This window comes from Strigops habroptila, chromosome 1 (assembly GCF_004027225.2).
Source record: "Strigops habroptila isolate Jane chromosome 1, bStrHab1.2.pri, whole genome shotgun sequence".
In the NCBI taxonomy this organism is placed as follows: Eukaryota; Metazoa; Chordata; class Aves; order Psittaciformes; family Psittacidae; genus Strigops; species Strigops habroptila.
The window spans coordinates 131,996,393-132,013,767 of NC_044277.2; the positions used below are offsets into that span (position 1 = coordinate 131,996,393).

Consider the following 17,375-nt stretch of genomic DNA (forward strand, 5'->3'; position numbering starts at 1 on the left):
ATCCCGATCCCGATCCCGATCCCTCCACCGCCGCAGCACCCTCCCGCTCCCAGCTCCAGCCGCTGCCGCTGGTCGGCCCCCTGCGGCCGCGGCGCGCCGGGGGATGGAGTGGGCGGGGCCACGCTCGTCGCCCCGCCCACTGGTGCTGACGCACCGCCTCCTCCCGGCCTATGGGCGGTGGCGGGAGTGGCGGCGCTGGCTCTGTGCGCGGCGGCGGTGGTGGTGAGTGAGAGCGCGGCGGCGGGCGGGGGTCGCGGTGCCCGCCGGGGGTGTCAGACCCGCCGGGGCTTGGGGGGTGCCGGCCCAGCCGCGGGGTCGCTCGGCCTGTGTGCGTGTGTCCACAGTTGCGGGCGGCGGCGCGGCGGGGTGGGGTGGGTGGGTGCGGAGCCCCCGAACCCCCGGGTTCCCGGTGCTGGTGGGGCGCTGGCTGAGCCCCTTAAATACCAGTGGTTTAGGCGACGGCTTGGAAAGCCCAGGTCCAGACCGCGAGCGCTATCGCAGAGCCGCCGGCTGCGGTAGGGGTTGGTTCCCCACGGTCTCTTAAAGTGTGTTTGTTCCCCTGCTCGGTGATAGACGACGTCCCTGGGATTCACGGCTGTGTAAATGGCTGCTCTTAGTAATGATTAACACCAGGCAGTGAGAAACTTCGGCTTAAATAATTCTTAATCTTGTTTTGAACCAACCCTTTTTGTTTTGCTAAAGCGAGACCATCACCTTTAGCTACTGTGATCTTTGCATGGATGCGGAAAAGCTCTGCATGAATATACATCATAATATGTGTATTCATTATACCTTGTATATACACTATATTGTTACATAAATACATTGTTATTGTGTATATACATTGTACATTACAATGTATATTACAATGCATATTACTGTGTATAATGATATATAAACATATAATGTATATAATGACATGATTTTGTATTAAATACATCATATTTGTTGTACCTTTTCATTAGTCAGGAGGCTGCCTTACTATTACTTTAAAATTCTGTGTGCTATTTAGGTTAACCAGCCTGAGCGTTTTTAGGTACCTATGTAGAAAGCCTATGCAAACACAGCGTACAATTGATGCTTAACTGATTGATAAAGCAAAGGAAGCTCCAAGGGACTGAGTTGCTGGGTTTGCCCTGGGCTGTGTACTGGAGTTAGGCAGCGAGGCAGGCACTTGGGCAGCTGTCTGCACTTTTCCTTGAGATGCCTGTGTTTGCTTGTTGTCTCACCCCCACTTACTGGAGTAGCCCCATAGAGACATACAGTCGCCATTGAATCAGCACGATTGGGCTTGGGCGTTCTCGGAGCTCCTTTGAGGATGTGGCAATTTTAGGTAAATATTGCCTAATTCTGCTAGCAGTGATGAAAAGTCAAAGGCAGGCAGAGGTGTGGAGCCAAGGCACTGAGGGTCAGGGTCTGGCCCACTCGGGTGTATTTGAGACTCTCATCTGGGCACATGCCAGCACCACCCGTTGCCCAAGGGAAATAGCAGCTTCAGTTTTCATTGCCCACTGCGCTTCTTACACTGACAGGAAATAGCTTAAGCGAAAAGAGTGGTCTTCCTATTTGTGCTAGGGAAAACTGAAACTAAAAGTAATGCAAGGCAGAGCTTTACTGTACGCCACAAAACTGGACTTCCTTTAGAGAAATGGAGATACCAATGTTTTCTTTGTGTAGAAGATGAATATTTATGCCTACTTCAGCCTAGGATATTATTTATTATGCTTGACTTGAAACACAGAAGTCTCTAGTTTATCATATATATTTTATATTGAATCCAAGAAGTAATTACCTTTTAGTGCATTTCAGTTTAAAGATCTTGCATTGGTACACCATGCTTGTATTCATATAAATACTTGTATTACCTTTATTATAGATTATTATGATTTTAAATTTTAGTTGCAAAATAATGATATTTAAGTATTTTTTTTAAGGAGAAAAATGTTTTGAAGATATTACTGCTAAGGTACTAACAACATAATCTCTCCAATGCTATAGTGTGATTAGAAGACAATTGCACCTAGAAGCCTCAGTACTTGTGCCCCATGTAGGGAGCAGTGCAACTATAGTCAAAAAGGCAGTACTTGGTCCCAGTGAACTTATGAAATAGAAAACAAGATGCTATTTGTGAACATAGGCAGAAATAGTTGTTTAATAAAGTAGCTCCATGTGTTCATACAAGTGGAAAATTCATTATGATTTATATTGGTGTTGTGGTTCCTATTTCATTTATGTCTCTATAGTTCAGCTGCTGTTAACTGCTATCAGCTGAGCTACTGGAATTAAGGATTTGTGCTTCTGTATCATTGCAAAACAGCAGTTGCCAGCTTGCAGATACTCTTTCCTAGAATTAGCTGTTTTGTGACAGAACATGCTGCAGAGGTTTTTGTATTTGAATAAGGTAGCAATTTATTTGAATGATGTGTTGGTTTGGGGGGTTGGGTTGGTTTTTTTGAATGGTTCAATCAGTCAGGAATGTTTATGGTACGGTCAGTCGGGGATAACCCAGCAGAAAGCTGGAGTAGCATAATTTCACCACGTTACTGTGTTTCACGAAATATTGCCTGGATCCTATCTTGGCAGACTTTCTGTTTTCTGGTTTTCCCTTGTTCCCTGCCTTGCAGGCAGAGCTCGGTAAATATTGCCTTTCCTCTTCAAGGCCTCTCTTTTTCACCTTTTGGTACACTTACAAGTTGTTTTCAGCTATGCTTTTCTGCATTAACTCCTGAAGAATAGCTATTTTCATGGCAGCACCTTTAGACAGCCCTGGTGTACCTGCTCAAGCTAGTGCTGTGATCATCATGTGCCCACGGTGCTGTGATGCTTTTAGCATGGACACAGTGTATGAGCTGGAAATGACCACTGCCCTGCTGTGCTCCACAATTGAAAATGGGATTTCCCCTCCCAAGCACAGTACCATACAAAGCAAAAAACACTGGGGATTTGGGTCAAACTGAGTAGTTCTCAGGCATAAGAGGAGGTGGAGCATTAAATCAAGCCGCAGTTGGTAAACATGTGATGTGACCTCTTGTCAGACTGTCGCCATCTAGCCAGGACTGGTGGTGTGACTGATGCAAGGTGGTACCACTGAACAGATGAGGACCAGAACATAACAAGGGTGAAGGCTACATTCCCAAAGATTTTTAGGGCTCACATTGCTGCTGCGCATGGATCTCTTACAGAAAGGGTTGTGGCAGTCGTAGTTTTAAAGGTTCTGGTTCCTGCATCCTGTTCTTAGTTGAGCAACCCTAGATCACCTTTCCTTGACGCTTGGTTCTTTCCTTCCTTCCCCTGGCTGCTTATTGCCTTTGCCATATAGCAGCATTGCAGTTGGCCCAAGGGTCTGCACCTCCTGATACCAAATGCACTTGCTTCACTGTGGTGTTCCCCTCTGCCTGCCCTTCTGCTGGTCCTCTGATCCTGTGGGGTAAAAGAAGCTGTTGAAGATATCAATACAGAAGTTGGGCCCCTCTGACCACAAAGGGCTGAGTCAATCTTGCAGCCCCATTTTAGTCAGATTTTGCTTGATGCTTTTCCTAATTGCCATTATTTTGGGCTACTGCAACCTTCTCTTCATACAATTTTGTAATTTCTCTGTGTGAAAGAAGGAAACACTTCTCTGGAAGGCTGATTTAAAACAAACAAACCAAAACCAAACCAACAACAATAAAAAACCACAAACACACAACTGAAACAAAACAAAAAAACCCCACAAAACACACACAAACCGCTACAATGTATCTCAAAGTAAAAAGGTTGTGAACATTTGCTCAGCAAATGTTCTGGAGGTGTTCCTTACTTCCTGGGATTAGGTAGGTAAGATAGGATAGGTGACAAATTTGATGTATCATATCTCTGCAATGTATCACATGGATCTTATTTCCGTGCATGTGGTACATAGTATGCATAAACTTTTGGCTTTTGTAAGCAGAGAAGTAAAAGAGATCTGGTTAATTTAGGCTATTGTGATTTTTTTCTTCTTGTTAAACATTTTTCATCTTTTTATTATCTCAGAAAAATAAGTCGGCAGCTTTTTTCTTCCTCTCATACTAAAAACACTAAGAGGAAAGCACAGATATGTGTCCTACAGGAATTTCCTGACTTCTTGGCAGAATAGCTTTCGGGATGATGAGTTTCATTTGTTTGAGAACAAATAAACCAACAATGATTTTGTTATGGATCTTCTCTTCGATAGTTCTTGTGCATAAAAGGAGAACACAATTTACTTTCCATGCCTGCTTTTTGTGGTGTGAAGGAATTCTTGGTTCTTGGTATTTAAAGAGTTTGTGGCTTAAGAAAATTACTTCTTCCTCTCCCTTTCTTTACCAGAGTTGTCTAGGAGGATACACTCACTTACAGGTGAACTATTCTTCAAAGCAAAATGGATGTTTTATTCCTGTAGCAAGGCATCTGTTTTACTATAGAGTTGACAATGAGTAATATAGCCTGACCTCTGTAAGTATGTTGCAACACATCCTTGAGGTTTAAGTTCCTGCCCCTCCTTTCCCTCAGGGAAGCCTTAACTGTTCGCCTACCTTATTCTGTGTATAGAACAACAGTCACCGGGTTATAGCTTTGTGCCTCCTAATAGCCTCATAATTTTAATTGCATAAAGGTGATGTGTGGTTTCAAATTAGTCATAACTTTGGTACCGGTTTTAATGAGATCTTCAGCTGTCTTCCCAGAGGGGAAGGTTTTGTTTTCCCAAGAGTGGCATGCCTCTTCCCAGGAGAAATGAATTTCTACTAATAAGGCACAAAAAGGTGAGGTAGTAAGGGGAATGTTGGTTACAGGGAGAAGGGAAATAGCTGTGAGTCTTGGGTGCTGGAGAACATTTTGATAATGCCAGAGCCTATGGCGTGTCAGGCATTTGCATGTATAAATAGTTGCATCGACAGGTAGTGTCATTGCAATCATGCTTGCTTTGAGAACAGCTAAATGTAATATCCTTGTCTCTCATGGCATGAAGGAACATAGCTCAAAGATACCTTCGCAGGACTTCAGACATGTGAAATAATGACACCAGTGTTCAATGACTGTGACACCAGTTGGTCTGCCTCCAAGAGTTTATGACTACAGTGTATTCGTTATGTCTGTCAGGTCATAGTGAAGATTGGTTGTGGTATAGAATCATAGAATGGTTTGGCTTGGAAGGGACCTTAAAGATCATCTAGTTCTAACCCCCCTGCCACTGGAAGGGACACTTTCACTTGACCAGGCTCCTCAAAGCCCTGTCCAACCTGGCCTTGAACACTGCCAGGGATGGGGCAGCCACAGCTTCTCTGGGCAAGCTGTGCCAGTGTCTCACCACCGTCACAGTAAAGATTTTTTTCCTTATATCTAATCTAAATCTACCCTCTGTCAGTTTAAAGCCATTACCCATTGTCCTATCACTACTTGCTGTTATAAAAAGTCTGCTATTTCTCTCATTATCACAGGTAAATTTGGAAGGAGGATCTGTTTGACCTGCTGGCCAGGAAAAGTGTGTCTACACTGGAGATGTAGTCCAAGGCTAAATCTTAGAGTGGGGGTGCAAGATCCTCTCCCAGCTGAGGTCTTTCCGGTGAGCTTTTCACAGTTGAATCACAGGGGTTTAATGTAAGCCCTGGTAAATAGGTGTTAATAGTTCTGGACAGCTTGCAAACAAAATATCTTGACTTTCTCAGGAAAAGTACCCTTCAATACATGCCCCAAACATTGTAACTCATGCAAGATAACCATAAAGAGTATTTGGAGTAGTGTGGACTATCTTTAATAAAACATAAAGGTAGTCTTTGGGCTTCAGCCCACAGATAAATTTTGCCTTCGTCTTTGCTATGAATTTAAATACAAGATTTGAAAAATATTAATATGCTTTACTATAGCTTATGTGCATAAGCAATGTTTTTCTTTCGAAAGTGATTCTTCCATATTCCCCAGGCTCTCCAGAACCACAGAACTCTTTGTCCACGGCAAGTTTTGCACATTAAATATCTTTTATTTGGGTAACGTGTCTGCTTGAAAAAATATGGCTTTGAGGCTTACAGCTTCTGAGAGACTTTCAAGTATACTTCTAGTCTCTCATACAAGACACCATCTCTGCTTAAGGCACTGTCTTGCCTATGCCCTTAGACCATGACAGCAACAAGCACTAGTGTATTTATGAACACTGCAGAATTATTTTGACCACCTGAGGATCACTATCAATTCTATCAATCTAACCTTGGGTGGTAATTGACTTGTCCTAGATGTCTGAAACACAAGTCTGTTGGCAGTGTGGAAAATGATGGTTTGGTGTATATGATTACCCCTTCACTGGATTTCTAGCAAAGATAAGTTCTAGGGATCGCTGTCTTTTCTCCATAAACTCAGCTAAACTGGATAACTTTCATTCCTTGAATAGCCTTATTCTCTCTTTAATACAGACGAAATTCTGGTTTTCAGCAGTCAGTTAATAGCTAGCTTAGAGTTGCAAAAGTTGTGTTGTTTTTAGGCTAGATGACAACTGTTCTCCTTACTGTTTTTCTGCTAGATCAATAAAACAGGCCTTATCAAGGGTCAGTGTCCTTACAGAGTGTTTTCAGGGTAGGTAAAGCACTTGCCTGTATATAAAGTGCTGCAGGATTTGAAACTTGCCTATCAAGCAGAATACGTCATCAGTAATGGTCATTTCCATTTCCGTTGGCCATAGTGACCCAGTTGCATCAGTACTGCAGAAAAGTTACTGGCAGTGACCAGTTAGGCTGGGTACCTGCAGCGAGGCTTTCCTCTATAGGCTTCCAGCTGTGAAGGATGCGTGGTAAGCAGTGCCTTCTGCTCCCGCCTCATGCAGGCTATTTGTTTTGCTGAGTTGCATTGATTGTGGTTTTGTTCTGAGATGCACGTGTAGCCCTGGACTGAGAAGCCATCGTCCCTGCACCATTGTTGTGATTCTGCAAAATGGTAGAGCTGGAGATCTCTTGGTGGTTGGCAGGTCCCATCAGCCACGTGATGGACATTTAGTGTGGATTTGTCTGTAGGATTTCAAATATGCCCATACATAATATGTAGGTTTCGACTGGTTTAGCTAAAGGTGTGGTTATATAAATTGACACTTGTTCTAAGATTGGATTGTACTAATTTTATGGCTGAAGTAAATACATTTAAGTGAACTTGGAATAAGCTTTACTTAAACAACACGAACCAAGTTTCATCTCAGTCCATTGTTTTCACATAGGCTTATAATACAGTCTGGACTGACCGGGTTTAAAATTAATTTAAATCTGTGCATTCTGCTCATTGAGGCAGCGCTTGCTCTGATAGTGAGAAGTCTTTATCCTGCTGAAGGCAGAAAAAATCCTTCAGACCACTTAGTGGTCTACTTGAATTAATTGTTGGAAAAATATCATGTAGGTTTGGATACTGTTAGAGCAAGCTCTGGGCCATATTTGTCCTGCAGACATGAAGTTTTCTACCTTTGCTCCTCTTGCAGCTTGACCTTGAGTCAGTGTTGGTTCCAGGCTGGCCAGGGACTCCTTTGGCTTGGCTGTGATGGTAGAGCAGTCAAACTCAAGTGCTGCTTTTCTGAAAAGACTTTTCTGTACCAGACATTTGCCTCCTGTGCTTAGAGTTGGCCGAGGGCTGATGCCAGTCTTATGAAGTCATGGTGTAGCAGTGGGGTCCATAATTGGAGTGAAAGTAACCAAAATCACACCTTAACATTTAGCAGGTGTAAAAGAAATGAGAAGTAGACAATCCAAGGATATGGATAAATCACTGATTTTCAGCCTGACTTTCTTATTGGTCAGTCTCATGAAAAGTTCCTCTGGCCAAATGTTGTTTGCGCCTCAGAACTGTCTGCTTGAGCAATGACTAACACTATTTAGAGGTTATTTACTTCCAAAATATTGTTTGCATGCCACTGGCACAGGCCAGCTTAGAAAGAGAACAAGGCCCATTGAACAAGCAAGCTGCCTGATTGAATTCACTGTTAATATATTCTTAAATGGTTAATATAACTGTTGATAGATCCAGTTCATAAACTATTGCAATATATGGATGCAGCTACACAGATGCAACACAGGTGAGATTTTGCAGGAATAATGGGCCATCTGATAAGTTCCTCAAGGAAAGAGAGCCTGAAGAGTGAATTGCCATGTGTGAAAGACTGGACACCTAATCCAGCTAGACTCTTGTAATGATCCATCATGGGCCTGGTCAGCTTAAAAGACCCAAGAAACACAACACTTTGAACAGAGTTGATCAAAACGCTTGGTGAGCACGCTGTGTTGACTGCAGTATTTCCTGTCTTCCCCACTGTTTTGAGCTGCATTATAGAGATTGCTTAGGATCGATCCATCTCAGGCTGTTAACTATTAGTTTTATTTTTGGCTCTATCTGTGCATAGTCTTTCCCAGCCATCTCCCCAAATGCACATCATGAGACTGGGGCTTCTAATTCTGTGGTTATGACCAAGGCTATTGCTTTTGCTTGGCTTTCCTCTCTGAGGACAAGACCAAGCACCCACACTTCCTAGTTAGGACCAGGTGGCATGTCACAATATAGCTATTTTGGTAGAATAAAGGAAATCTGCAGCAAGAAGAAAATCAAGCTAAAACATGTAGTGCTAAGTAACAGCAATGCAAGCAGCAGAGAAAAATCATATCATAGAATCATAGAATCAACTGGGTTGGAAAAATCATAAGTTAAAAGAGTTTGAAATGAGCACAAAAAGAGATATTTCCAGCACAAGAGATTCAAAATGCTCCAGGGGGTGAGTCACAAAAGGGTCAGGTGATGTCAGCCTCTGCACTTGAGAGACCGAGAAAGAAATGTTGCAGTAAGACTGCGCAGCATTTCCTGACTTCTGCTCTGCTTACTCAGCAGCAAAGATAGAGCTTCCATCAGCCCTTCTTTTCCTGTGATAAGTAAAAATTAGTTATTACAGATAAATAGAATGCAATGAAATATTTAACTCCTGTAAGAAACATGAATTTTTAAGAAAGAAAAACATACCTTCTTTGAACATAAACACTCCTTCAGAAGCAGCATTTAAGATTTTTCTTTGGATTTTAATCAGCGTTCTGAAATGCTGATACTGTAGTCTCTATTTACAAACCCTTGCTTTTTGGTTTGTAATCCAATTTGTAAAACTAAAAGCTGTCTGATATATTGTTTGTAACTGGCATCATATAAAAATATCTTAGAGTGGGTTATCTGTCTGCGTGATTTTATTTTGCTGGTTCTCATTGGTGTATCTCGTAAGATCTGTTTATGGTTTGTGTGTGCATAACATGTGCATCTTCACTTGTCACTTCTGTAACAGAACAGAACTTTGATTTGGGAAGTACTTGGGTATTATGTCAGCAAGTGGTTTTAGCCTGGAAATTACTTGCTGCCTTCCCTTTGTTTTCAAAGGTAATTTTACTGCCAGTGGCATGCCCTATTTGTGTTATGTATCAGTAAAAACTCTAGTGCCTATCCAGTATTTTACATGTTGGCTATGGCTGTAGTTGAAATTTGACAGATTGAATCTGACAGATTGCTAAGGTTGCTGCTGCTTCTGAAATCAGTTTATCCTAGCTCAAGTTCTCTGGAACAAGCAGGCTTACCGGGACTTTACCTTGGAATTCACTAATACTTCCCTTTAAAGACTGCCTCATGTCTCTGTTGGCCTTCTGCAAATGCCCTAGCAACAAAACCTGCAATTATTTACGCTACAAAATAATTTAGTGTAGTTTAAGCCATTTATTATTCACCTTAATATTTGGGAAGAGAAGCACAGGCAGGCTCACGTGGCAGAACAGCTTGACAGGCTGCCGGGAGAACACAGGAGCCAGAGCTACAGGAGAGTTTTGAGTGGTCCCCATGTTATCTGCAGAAGCTATGACAAGCATCAGTCCCGAGTAATAAGTAATTGCCATGACAGAGACTGGCACGTACTGTTCTTTCAGTATCTTGACTCACAGTTACCATTTTCTAGCCATTGCCTAAAAGCCCAAACTGCCACTGTTAGTCTTACCAGTATTTTCTAATGTGAGAAAACCAAAGTAATAGTTGCTCTGGGATCAGCAATCCACTGGAACTGCAGAATATACATAAATCCTTTGGTTGAGCATATGTCTGCAATTTGAGACTGAAAAGAAAAAAGGAAAAAAATAAAACAGGAGAGTTAAAAAACTTCTGATACTCTCTCCTACTTTAAACAGGTTTCTTAGTACTTCTTCCTTGTTTATCTTTCGGCTTTTGGAGGTCTCAGACAGGCTTGGCGTGTGAGTCATGCTGCTGTCCAGCAATATGGTATTAACCTGAGGCATTTCAAAACATGGTATAACAGCACCGTAACTGGATATTTGTGACCCACACCTGACACTGTAATCCATGTAATGGATGTATTTTGTAGAGGAGAAGGAAATTTGTATGTTTGAATAACTCTTTGATTCTCAGGCTCCTCTGAAATGAATGAAAATTTCTTTGACTTTTTTTTTTTTTTTTTTTAATAGATCAAATTCTTTGATAAACCAGGTCTTAATAGGTAGGAAGATTGCAGCACCAGGGAATGGCTGATTGAGGAAAAATTGTAATGTAGTGTTTAAAAAGGAGGTGTCTTATACCTGGTGGCCATAAACAGGCATTTGGCAACCAAATGTAGTGAAATCCTGTAAGGAAAGAGTAGTTAACTAAACATCTTGGCAGCAATGGCTGGAAGTCAGAATTTCAAGTGCAGCCACAAGAGTATGGTTTTGGCAGTGTGTTTCTACGTGGCCTTGCGGTTGTAGGAAAGGTGCATGAAATCTGTCAGGGGTTTGGAAAGCTCTTAAACGCAATCTAGACAGTGTGCTTGTTTCCTGCTTGGCAGCAAAGTGATTCTGGTGCTACCATAATGTGTCACCGATGAAACCAGTACTCTGAGCCTGGAAAGTGAGATGGATTTGCTCAGGAGGTACTTTATTTTGTTGACTTCACTAAGCAGTCTGCAGACACCTGAGTGCTGTGCTGAATTCAGATGAAAATGCTGATGTGTTACATATTCTTTCCACTTCTGACGAGCAGACCCTTATAGTGATTTGCTGATGGAAGGTGAGGCAGATAACCAGCAGGGTAGGTGAAAGAAGGGAGGATGTTTTGTGACCTAAAACATCCTAAAACTAGAGTTAGTCCTCACCATCCTATTCATGGACAGTGCGGGACAGAAAGGAACTCATTACTCCTTGGATAAGTGTGCTTGGGTTGACCCCAGGTATTAAATTAGACCAGGTGAAGTACAAGACATTTGCTTACACTGAGGCTGAGTTACTCTGGATTGACTGGAAGTCCCTGCTTGAGGAACAGCATTTGAATAGGACTTCTGTGATGGCGGTGTACCCAATTCCTGTATGTGCCAGGTGATGTTATGATGTGGTCAGTTTGGCATCACAGAATGGTACATTTTATATGTGTAAACGTATACTACCTATATGTAGTTTTCTACAGGCTGTAAGTTAAAATTCTTCTTTTACAAGTGCTAAGGCAAGCAAAATGTAAAATTCAGGAAAGCTCCTTTATTCAGAGATTTAGTATTTAGAGATTTAATTGTGATCTCTCTCTGTCTTGGTCACATCGAAGCCCTGAATGAAAGTTTCATTTGATACGGATGATGGGAACAACCTTGAAAGTGCAGCTGAGGGCTTTGTGGCTGGAAAGGACTTTCAATCATCACCACGGTCTGAAAATAAATCACTCTTCCCCATTAAAACTTGAAGGTGGTCCTTTAGTTATATGTTTAGAAATAACCAAAGGTGGGTGGATGGATAATTCTTGAGCCTAAAATCAACATTTATTGCTTAAGGGGCAACACTGGCCACATGGAATCAGTGAGTAGTCCCAGAGCAGACAAGAACATTGCTCAGGCCACTGCCCAGCAATGAGTGAAATCATAAAATTTCAGTGCAACTAAACCACAGCTACTAGTGAGGTGGCTGGGAGGGCTCTCGTTGTTTGTGCTGTTATTATAGCAAGTTGTCATGGATTTGTCTGTGGTATTGCTTCAGTATTCATCTTTCAGTTTGAGAAGGTAGGGGTGAAGTTACTTCCTCTATTAAGAGCAATCCATTTACATGATAAGGGGGTATTCCCCTAGTAATATTAAATCTGTTTAATTTGGATTTTAAAATAATAAAATCTAAAGTATGAAATAAAATATAATAGTAGCATTTATCTATTATCCTTACAAAGAACACTGCAGTTTATCCATTATCCCTAAGAAAAAACCTGTAGTACTTGTGTTTGGCTTCCCCCTCCCTGATTTTTTTCTTTTTACGCTGCAGGAAGCATGGCAAGTCATCCTATGTAATCTTTTTGCATTTGGGTGGTTGTTGGCAGTTGTGGAGCTGTTTCCTGGCAGTTTTGTTTGTTACGCAATTAAGAACCATCAAAAATTTGTACTGCAAGGAGCAGGTGTGATGTTAAGTATATGTAACTAATAATAATAATAATAATAAAAGTCATCTGCAGGCTGGTAATAGATCAGAAGCAGAACAAAAACTTAGAGCAATGAGGTTTTCCCCCAGTCACAGCAGAAAGCGTTTTATCAAAGCTACAGATCTACTACTGCCTGTTTTGATTCTTTTTCCCAGCATTGGTTCGTTTCTGTTAGCGATTTTTTTTTTTTTTTTATGAGTAAAAAGCAACCTTCTGTTTGTCTTCTGAAGGCAGCTTCTCTCCATCGGTGGTATTTTGGGTAGGGTTTTTCTAAAGATAAAAAGACATCATCTTAAGCAGACAGTTGAACTGTTCTGCTTTTCTGGTTTCTACATGTGTGAACTCCCAAAATACATGCCTTGCTACCAGATAGAATACCGCATTCAGTATGTTTTCGAGCGGCTGCAGCATGACTGGAGCAATCTTGGAGTTGCTGGAATCAGTGGAAAAGGCAGCTTTCGTGGGCTTGTTTCCTTTTTATTTCTTTTCAAATTACTTGATAAAAAAATTAGGTATTTCAATTATTTTGGGAGGGTTGTTGGTACTGAAATATTCATTTTAGTCATTAAATATTTAAAATTATGATGACTGTTTGGAGCTTAAACTGTTCTTTCTAACCTGCACCAACATATAACTCGTTCATTAGAAAAACAGACGACAAGATGAAATGTGTTATTTCAGCCTTGTCATTCACTAACAGTGTCAGGAATGAGGTATTTTGGGCTTGCATAATTTCTTACCTAAATCAGCTAAGAGATAGCAGAGAAAGACCCTGCACAATCTAATAAAGGTATGTAACTGGAAAAAATATATTGAATTGCAATTTAAAACAACACCACCACAACACATTCAACCAGAGCAGAAAAGGAAACCCCAAACCAAAACTGTATAGTTTTACAGCTGCACCCCGGTTAGGCATAAATACATTAAGTAAAAAATAAAAAAAATAAAAAAATAAAAACTTAATAGGAGTGTGTTTTTTGCTATTCCACTGTGCTTTTATCAGTGCCATCCTAGTTATAGAAATGAAATGGTGGCTTTATGAAGATGGGAACCATACTGATGGCACTCCTGAGGATGTGAAGTGCTGTGTATGAACATTTCTACTTGGAGACAGAGCATCCTATTTTGATATAACTGATCCTAGAGAAATTTGACAAAGATGTGTTTGTTCCAAAATAATTTCCTGTGTGCTTATCTTCGTGCTCTGCTTTGTTAAAATAGGTGAAGTGTGGGACAGGATTTGGCTACTCTCAGCAGGACTCCCAGTGCTGTTCAGCTGATAGAAGGAGACGTGTTGGAACTTGTCGGTCGTAAACCGTGGGAGGAATAAGATAAGGATAAAAGCTTGGCTGAGAAAGAATGGCCCAGTGTTTATTTATCAATCACAGGTTGGAAAGGTTGAGGGAGAAGGGAGTAGCCGACCTTGATGAAGAGGAGCTAACTCTTTGTGTAAGATAAGATGTTTGCTGGGGGAAGGTAAATGCTTGATTAATAGTTTGTCTTATCCTAGCTAGCCAATCAGTGTGTGCCTTCTGTAAAAGACCAATCAGTATGAGACACTCTAGGTAGGGACAAATATAAATATATATGGATAACTGTAAAAAAACGACATCTTGCTTGCATCAAGCTGCGTCCCGTCTCTCAATCGCGGCAGTGAAGTTGTAATTTGAAAGTTAGGCATTTGTAAGAGGCATTGGGCAGGGGTTGGGTATCCAGGAGTCCTTAGCTGGGTTTGACCTAAATATATAGTTGTATAATAAGAGAGGCTCCAAGCTGTGCCTTGCTAAACCTTAGCAAACCACCCCCAAAACATAGCCATGAGTCTTCCCTAGTTACATGTGAACAGTTTGCAGCCAGCTACTGGGGATTGCCTAAGAAAGCTGCATATTAACCTTTTCCAGTGCAAGGCACCTGCCTGAAGTGATGTGTGGGAGGATTTTGCTTAGCTTCTCCTATTTGAGTGGCTTCCATCCTTAGCATGGCACCAGCGTAGGGAGTTGTGCTCCTGGGGTGAAGGAGGGATCCTGTGTGGGTACTCTCCGTTTTGGGAAGAGGAGGCTAACTTTTAACAGCTGAAGAGGCAATGGGGTGCATTTGTAGCTTAGGGTAGGTGTTAGCTGGCAGCGGCTGGATGGCATGTGGGAGAGGTAAAGGGAAAAGGCAAATTGCAAATCCTTTTCCCATGGCAGTGGTTTTTAGGCAGGCAGTGCGTACGTAAGCCAGCAAGTGAATAAAGCTGTCCTGCTCTTCCTGTGTGGGTACCTGTCCTGAGCAAACCAGCTGGTTTACAGGACTGCAGAGGTAGCTAAAAATCTATTGGGATTTCCAGTGAAAGAAGAGATTTAAAACATAAGGATAGGATTTTTTTCTTTGGCCTAACTAAACACTTCCCTGTGCTGGGGTTTGAAAGCCACATACACTGTGAAATTTTGTCAGAATTTTAGCTAACCTGCAAGATCCAAACAGTTTGTGCCTCTGCTTATCTCCGTTTCAGAGAAATGGTTGGGAGGGGCTCTTGATTCTGCTGACTTAGATGTTCTAGTGTCTCTGGACCTTGGCCAGAGCCACGCAGACCTGTGCCTGGGAGGAAGGCACAGGCAGCGCTGCCTGGGCTGTGTCTGTGCACTGGGGATGCTGGCTGCGTGGAGCTCTTGGGAGAGCAAGCTGAGCCCCAGGGCAGCTCTTGGAGCAGTGAAAAAAAGCACTGACTTCCAGAGATGAATAGGCATCGCTGGGCTTTCATGTACGAAAAATATCCTCAAAAGGGGACTAACCCAGTGCTTCTAAAATGGGATTTTTCTTTTTTTTTTTTAAACAAAGGAACTCTTACATATAATTAATGCAAACATGTTTTCATTGTATGTATGCCGCTTTCCACTCTTTACTAATGTCTAGCAAAAGTACTAATGACCTTCAAATAACCACTAAATGCCAATCTCAAGTCTGTTTAATTTTTTTTCAGATTAATATTTTAATACAAACCAGTGAAGATGACACCAAAACACGAAAAACAAGTAAGTCACGTCTAAGCTTTGGTAAAAAGAATTCTAGATTGGTGGTTGTGGATTGGATTTCATTAAGGTTCATGTGGACCAGGAAAGATTGGTTGTGTTCTTCACACCTTTAACTGCGAGGGTACAGAATATTCTGGAGTGCTGCAGTGCCAGTTCCTTCTGTTAAAGTTCGATGGAAGAATCAAATATTCATTGGATCAGAGAGAAGGCATGTAAGTGACTCTGTGCATAAGAGGCTCAGATACCGAGACAGGAGAGAAGGATTTGGATTTCACTCTTCTCTCCATCAGTCTTGTAGGACATAATGGTTGAAGCTGGGTCTGAACTCTGGTTACCAGATGCATGGACCAGAAGAATCACACTTGCACATTCACTTCTGCTCAGTGCCAATGAGCATTAAAAGTTTGAACAAATTATTTTGTCCCAGCTGTAAGTCTCTTACCAGACTTACTTCTCCGCATGTGTGGAGTGAAGATGCCAATGCTCCCAGTGTGAAAAGCCCCATGTTCTTTGTGGTTGATCCTTTTAGTAATAGGCAGCCTGATGAGAAGTTCTATTTTTCTCAGAAGCTTTGTGGAAAATGACTCCTTGGGGGTTATTGACTAATCATATGTGTAACAGTGGCACCATGGAGCATGAGGTAATCACCTGATACGGTCCTGGGCACAGAGATTTGAATTAAAATGCAACTGGAATGATTGATGTAAATAATCATCCAGTGTGAGATTATTTTCACCCCTCCTCCTTGTGGTAGATTTTTCCCCCCCCCATATTAAAAATAGATGTTTCCATGGCAGGTTTCCTATTTTCCTAATAGGAAAATATTAAAAATAGACTTCTCAGAAACACAGGTTTTGTGGACAAATTCTGTGTAGTATAGCTTCTGGCTTATCCTTGCCTCTGAGCAATCCCTTGCACTATGCAGAAATATTTCCAAGAGGAGAAGAGGATGCCGGGGGCAAGAGAGAGACTTCTTAGATTTCTTGTGTTTGCTTCAGCTGCTTTTATGGTGTATTTGTAGAATCATGGAATGGTTTGGGTTGGAAGGGATGTTAAAGATCATCCAGTTCCAACCCCCTGCCATGGGCAGGGACACCTTCCACTAGACCAAGTTGCTCCAAGCCCCGTCCAACCTGGCCTTGAACACTGGGATGGGGCAGCCACAGCTGCTCTGGGCAGCCTGTGTCAGCGCCTCACCACTCTCATAGTAAAGAATGTTTTCCTAATATCTCCCAGTTTAAAGCCACTCCCTCTTATCCTGTCCCAACATGCCCTTGTAAAAAGACCCTCTCCAGATTTCTTGTAGGGCCCTTCAGGCACTGGAAGGCTGCTGTAAGGTCTCCCCAGAGCTTTCTCTTCTCCGGGATGGACAAGAACAACTCTCTCAGCCTGTCTTCCTTTTGAGGCAAATCCAAATGGGAACATTCCAGTTTTCAGTGCTTGTGTCTACATGACCTCAGTGCTGCCCTTTTCCTCTCCTGTCAGCACTAGTGTTCTTTGAACAGGACATAAGGGAGTAGGTGTAAACCAGGCTTGGGGGTTGCTTTGGCCATTCTGTCATTTGTATATTAAGACTAGTAGGACTGCTCCAAGCCTTTAGGACAGGCAATGAAAATGCCACATGTCTAAACTGACTGGTTTAGCCAGATATTAGAAGGCACATCCAGCCAGAGAAGCTGCTCTGCTGATTCATGCTTGTTAAGTAATTACAACTACTTTTTGTAGAAGTTATGACTACTTTTGGGGCAGATTTGAAGTTCTTCAAGAGGATGTTTGGGCCAGTGTGGCTGCTGGGATCCGTATCAAAGCTATCACAGTAGAAGTTTGGATAGGAAATGTTTTACTTACAAATTTAGTAGTTTCCAGGGAGAAGGGATAAATGGAGATACCACTTTTTCAAGTAGATCTATGTTGAGCCTGTTTTGTTCCCAGTGCAATAGG

General features: G+C 42.0%; 1 protein-coding gene across 3 annotated transcripts in view; it reads left to right on the forward strand.

Annotated features, from left to right (window-relative positions):
• The first annotated feature begins 160 nt into the window (after nucleotides 1-160).
• The window catches only part of SNX10 (sorting nexin 10), a 36,248-nt gene continuing 19,033 nt past the window's right edge, over nucleotides 161-17,375 (forward strand). Inside the window, exons 1-3 of one of the 3 annotated variants that reach the window (XM_030489061.1) lie at nucleotides 173-222; nucleotides 5,439-5,563; nucleotides 15,383-15,434. In XM_030489061.1, the coding sequence (XP_030344921.1) occupies nucleotides 15,411-15,434 (24 nt within the window). In that variant the 5' untranslated portion in view covers nucleotides 173-222; nucleotides 5,439-5,563; nucleotides 15,383-15,410. Of the gene's footprint in view, nucleotides 223-5,438; nucleotides 5,564-13,881; nucleotides 13,897-15,382; nucleotides 15,435-17,375 lie in introns of those variants that run through there. The other 2 variants (XM_030489071.1, XM_030489080.1) reach the window with 2 other exon arrangements.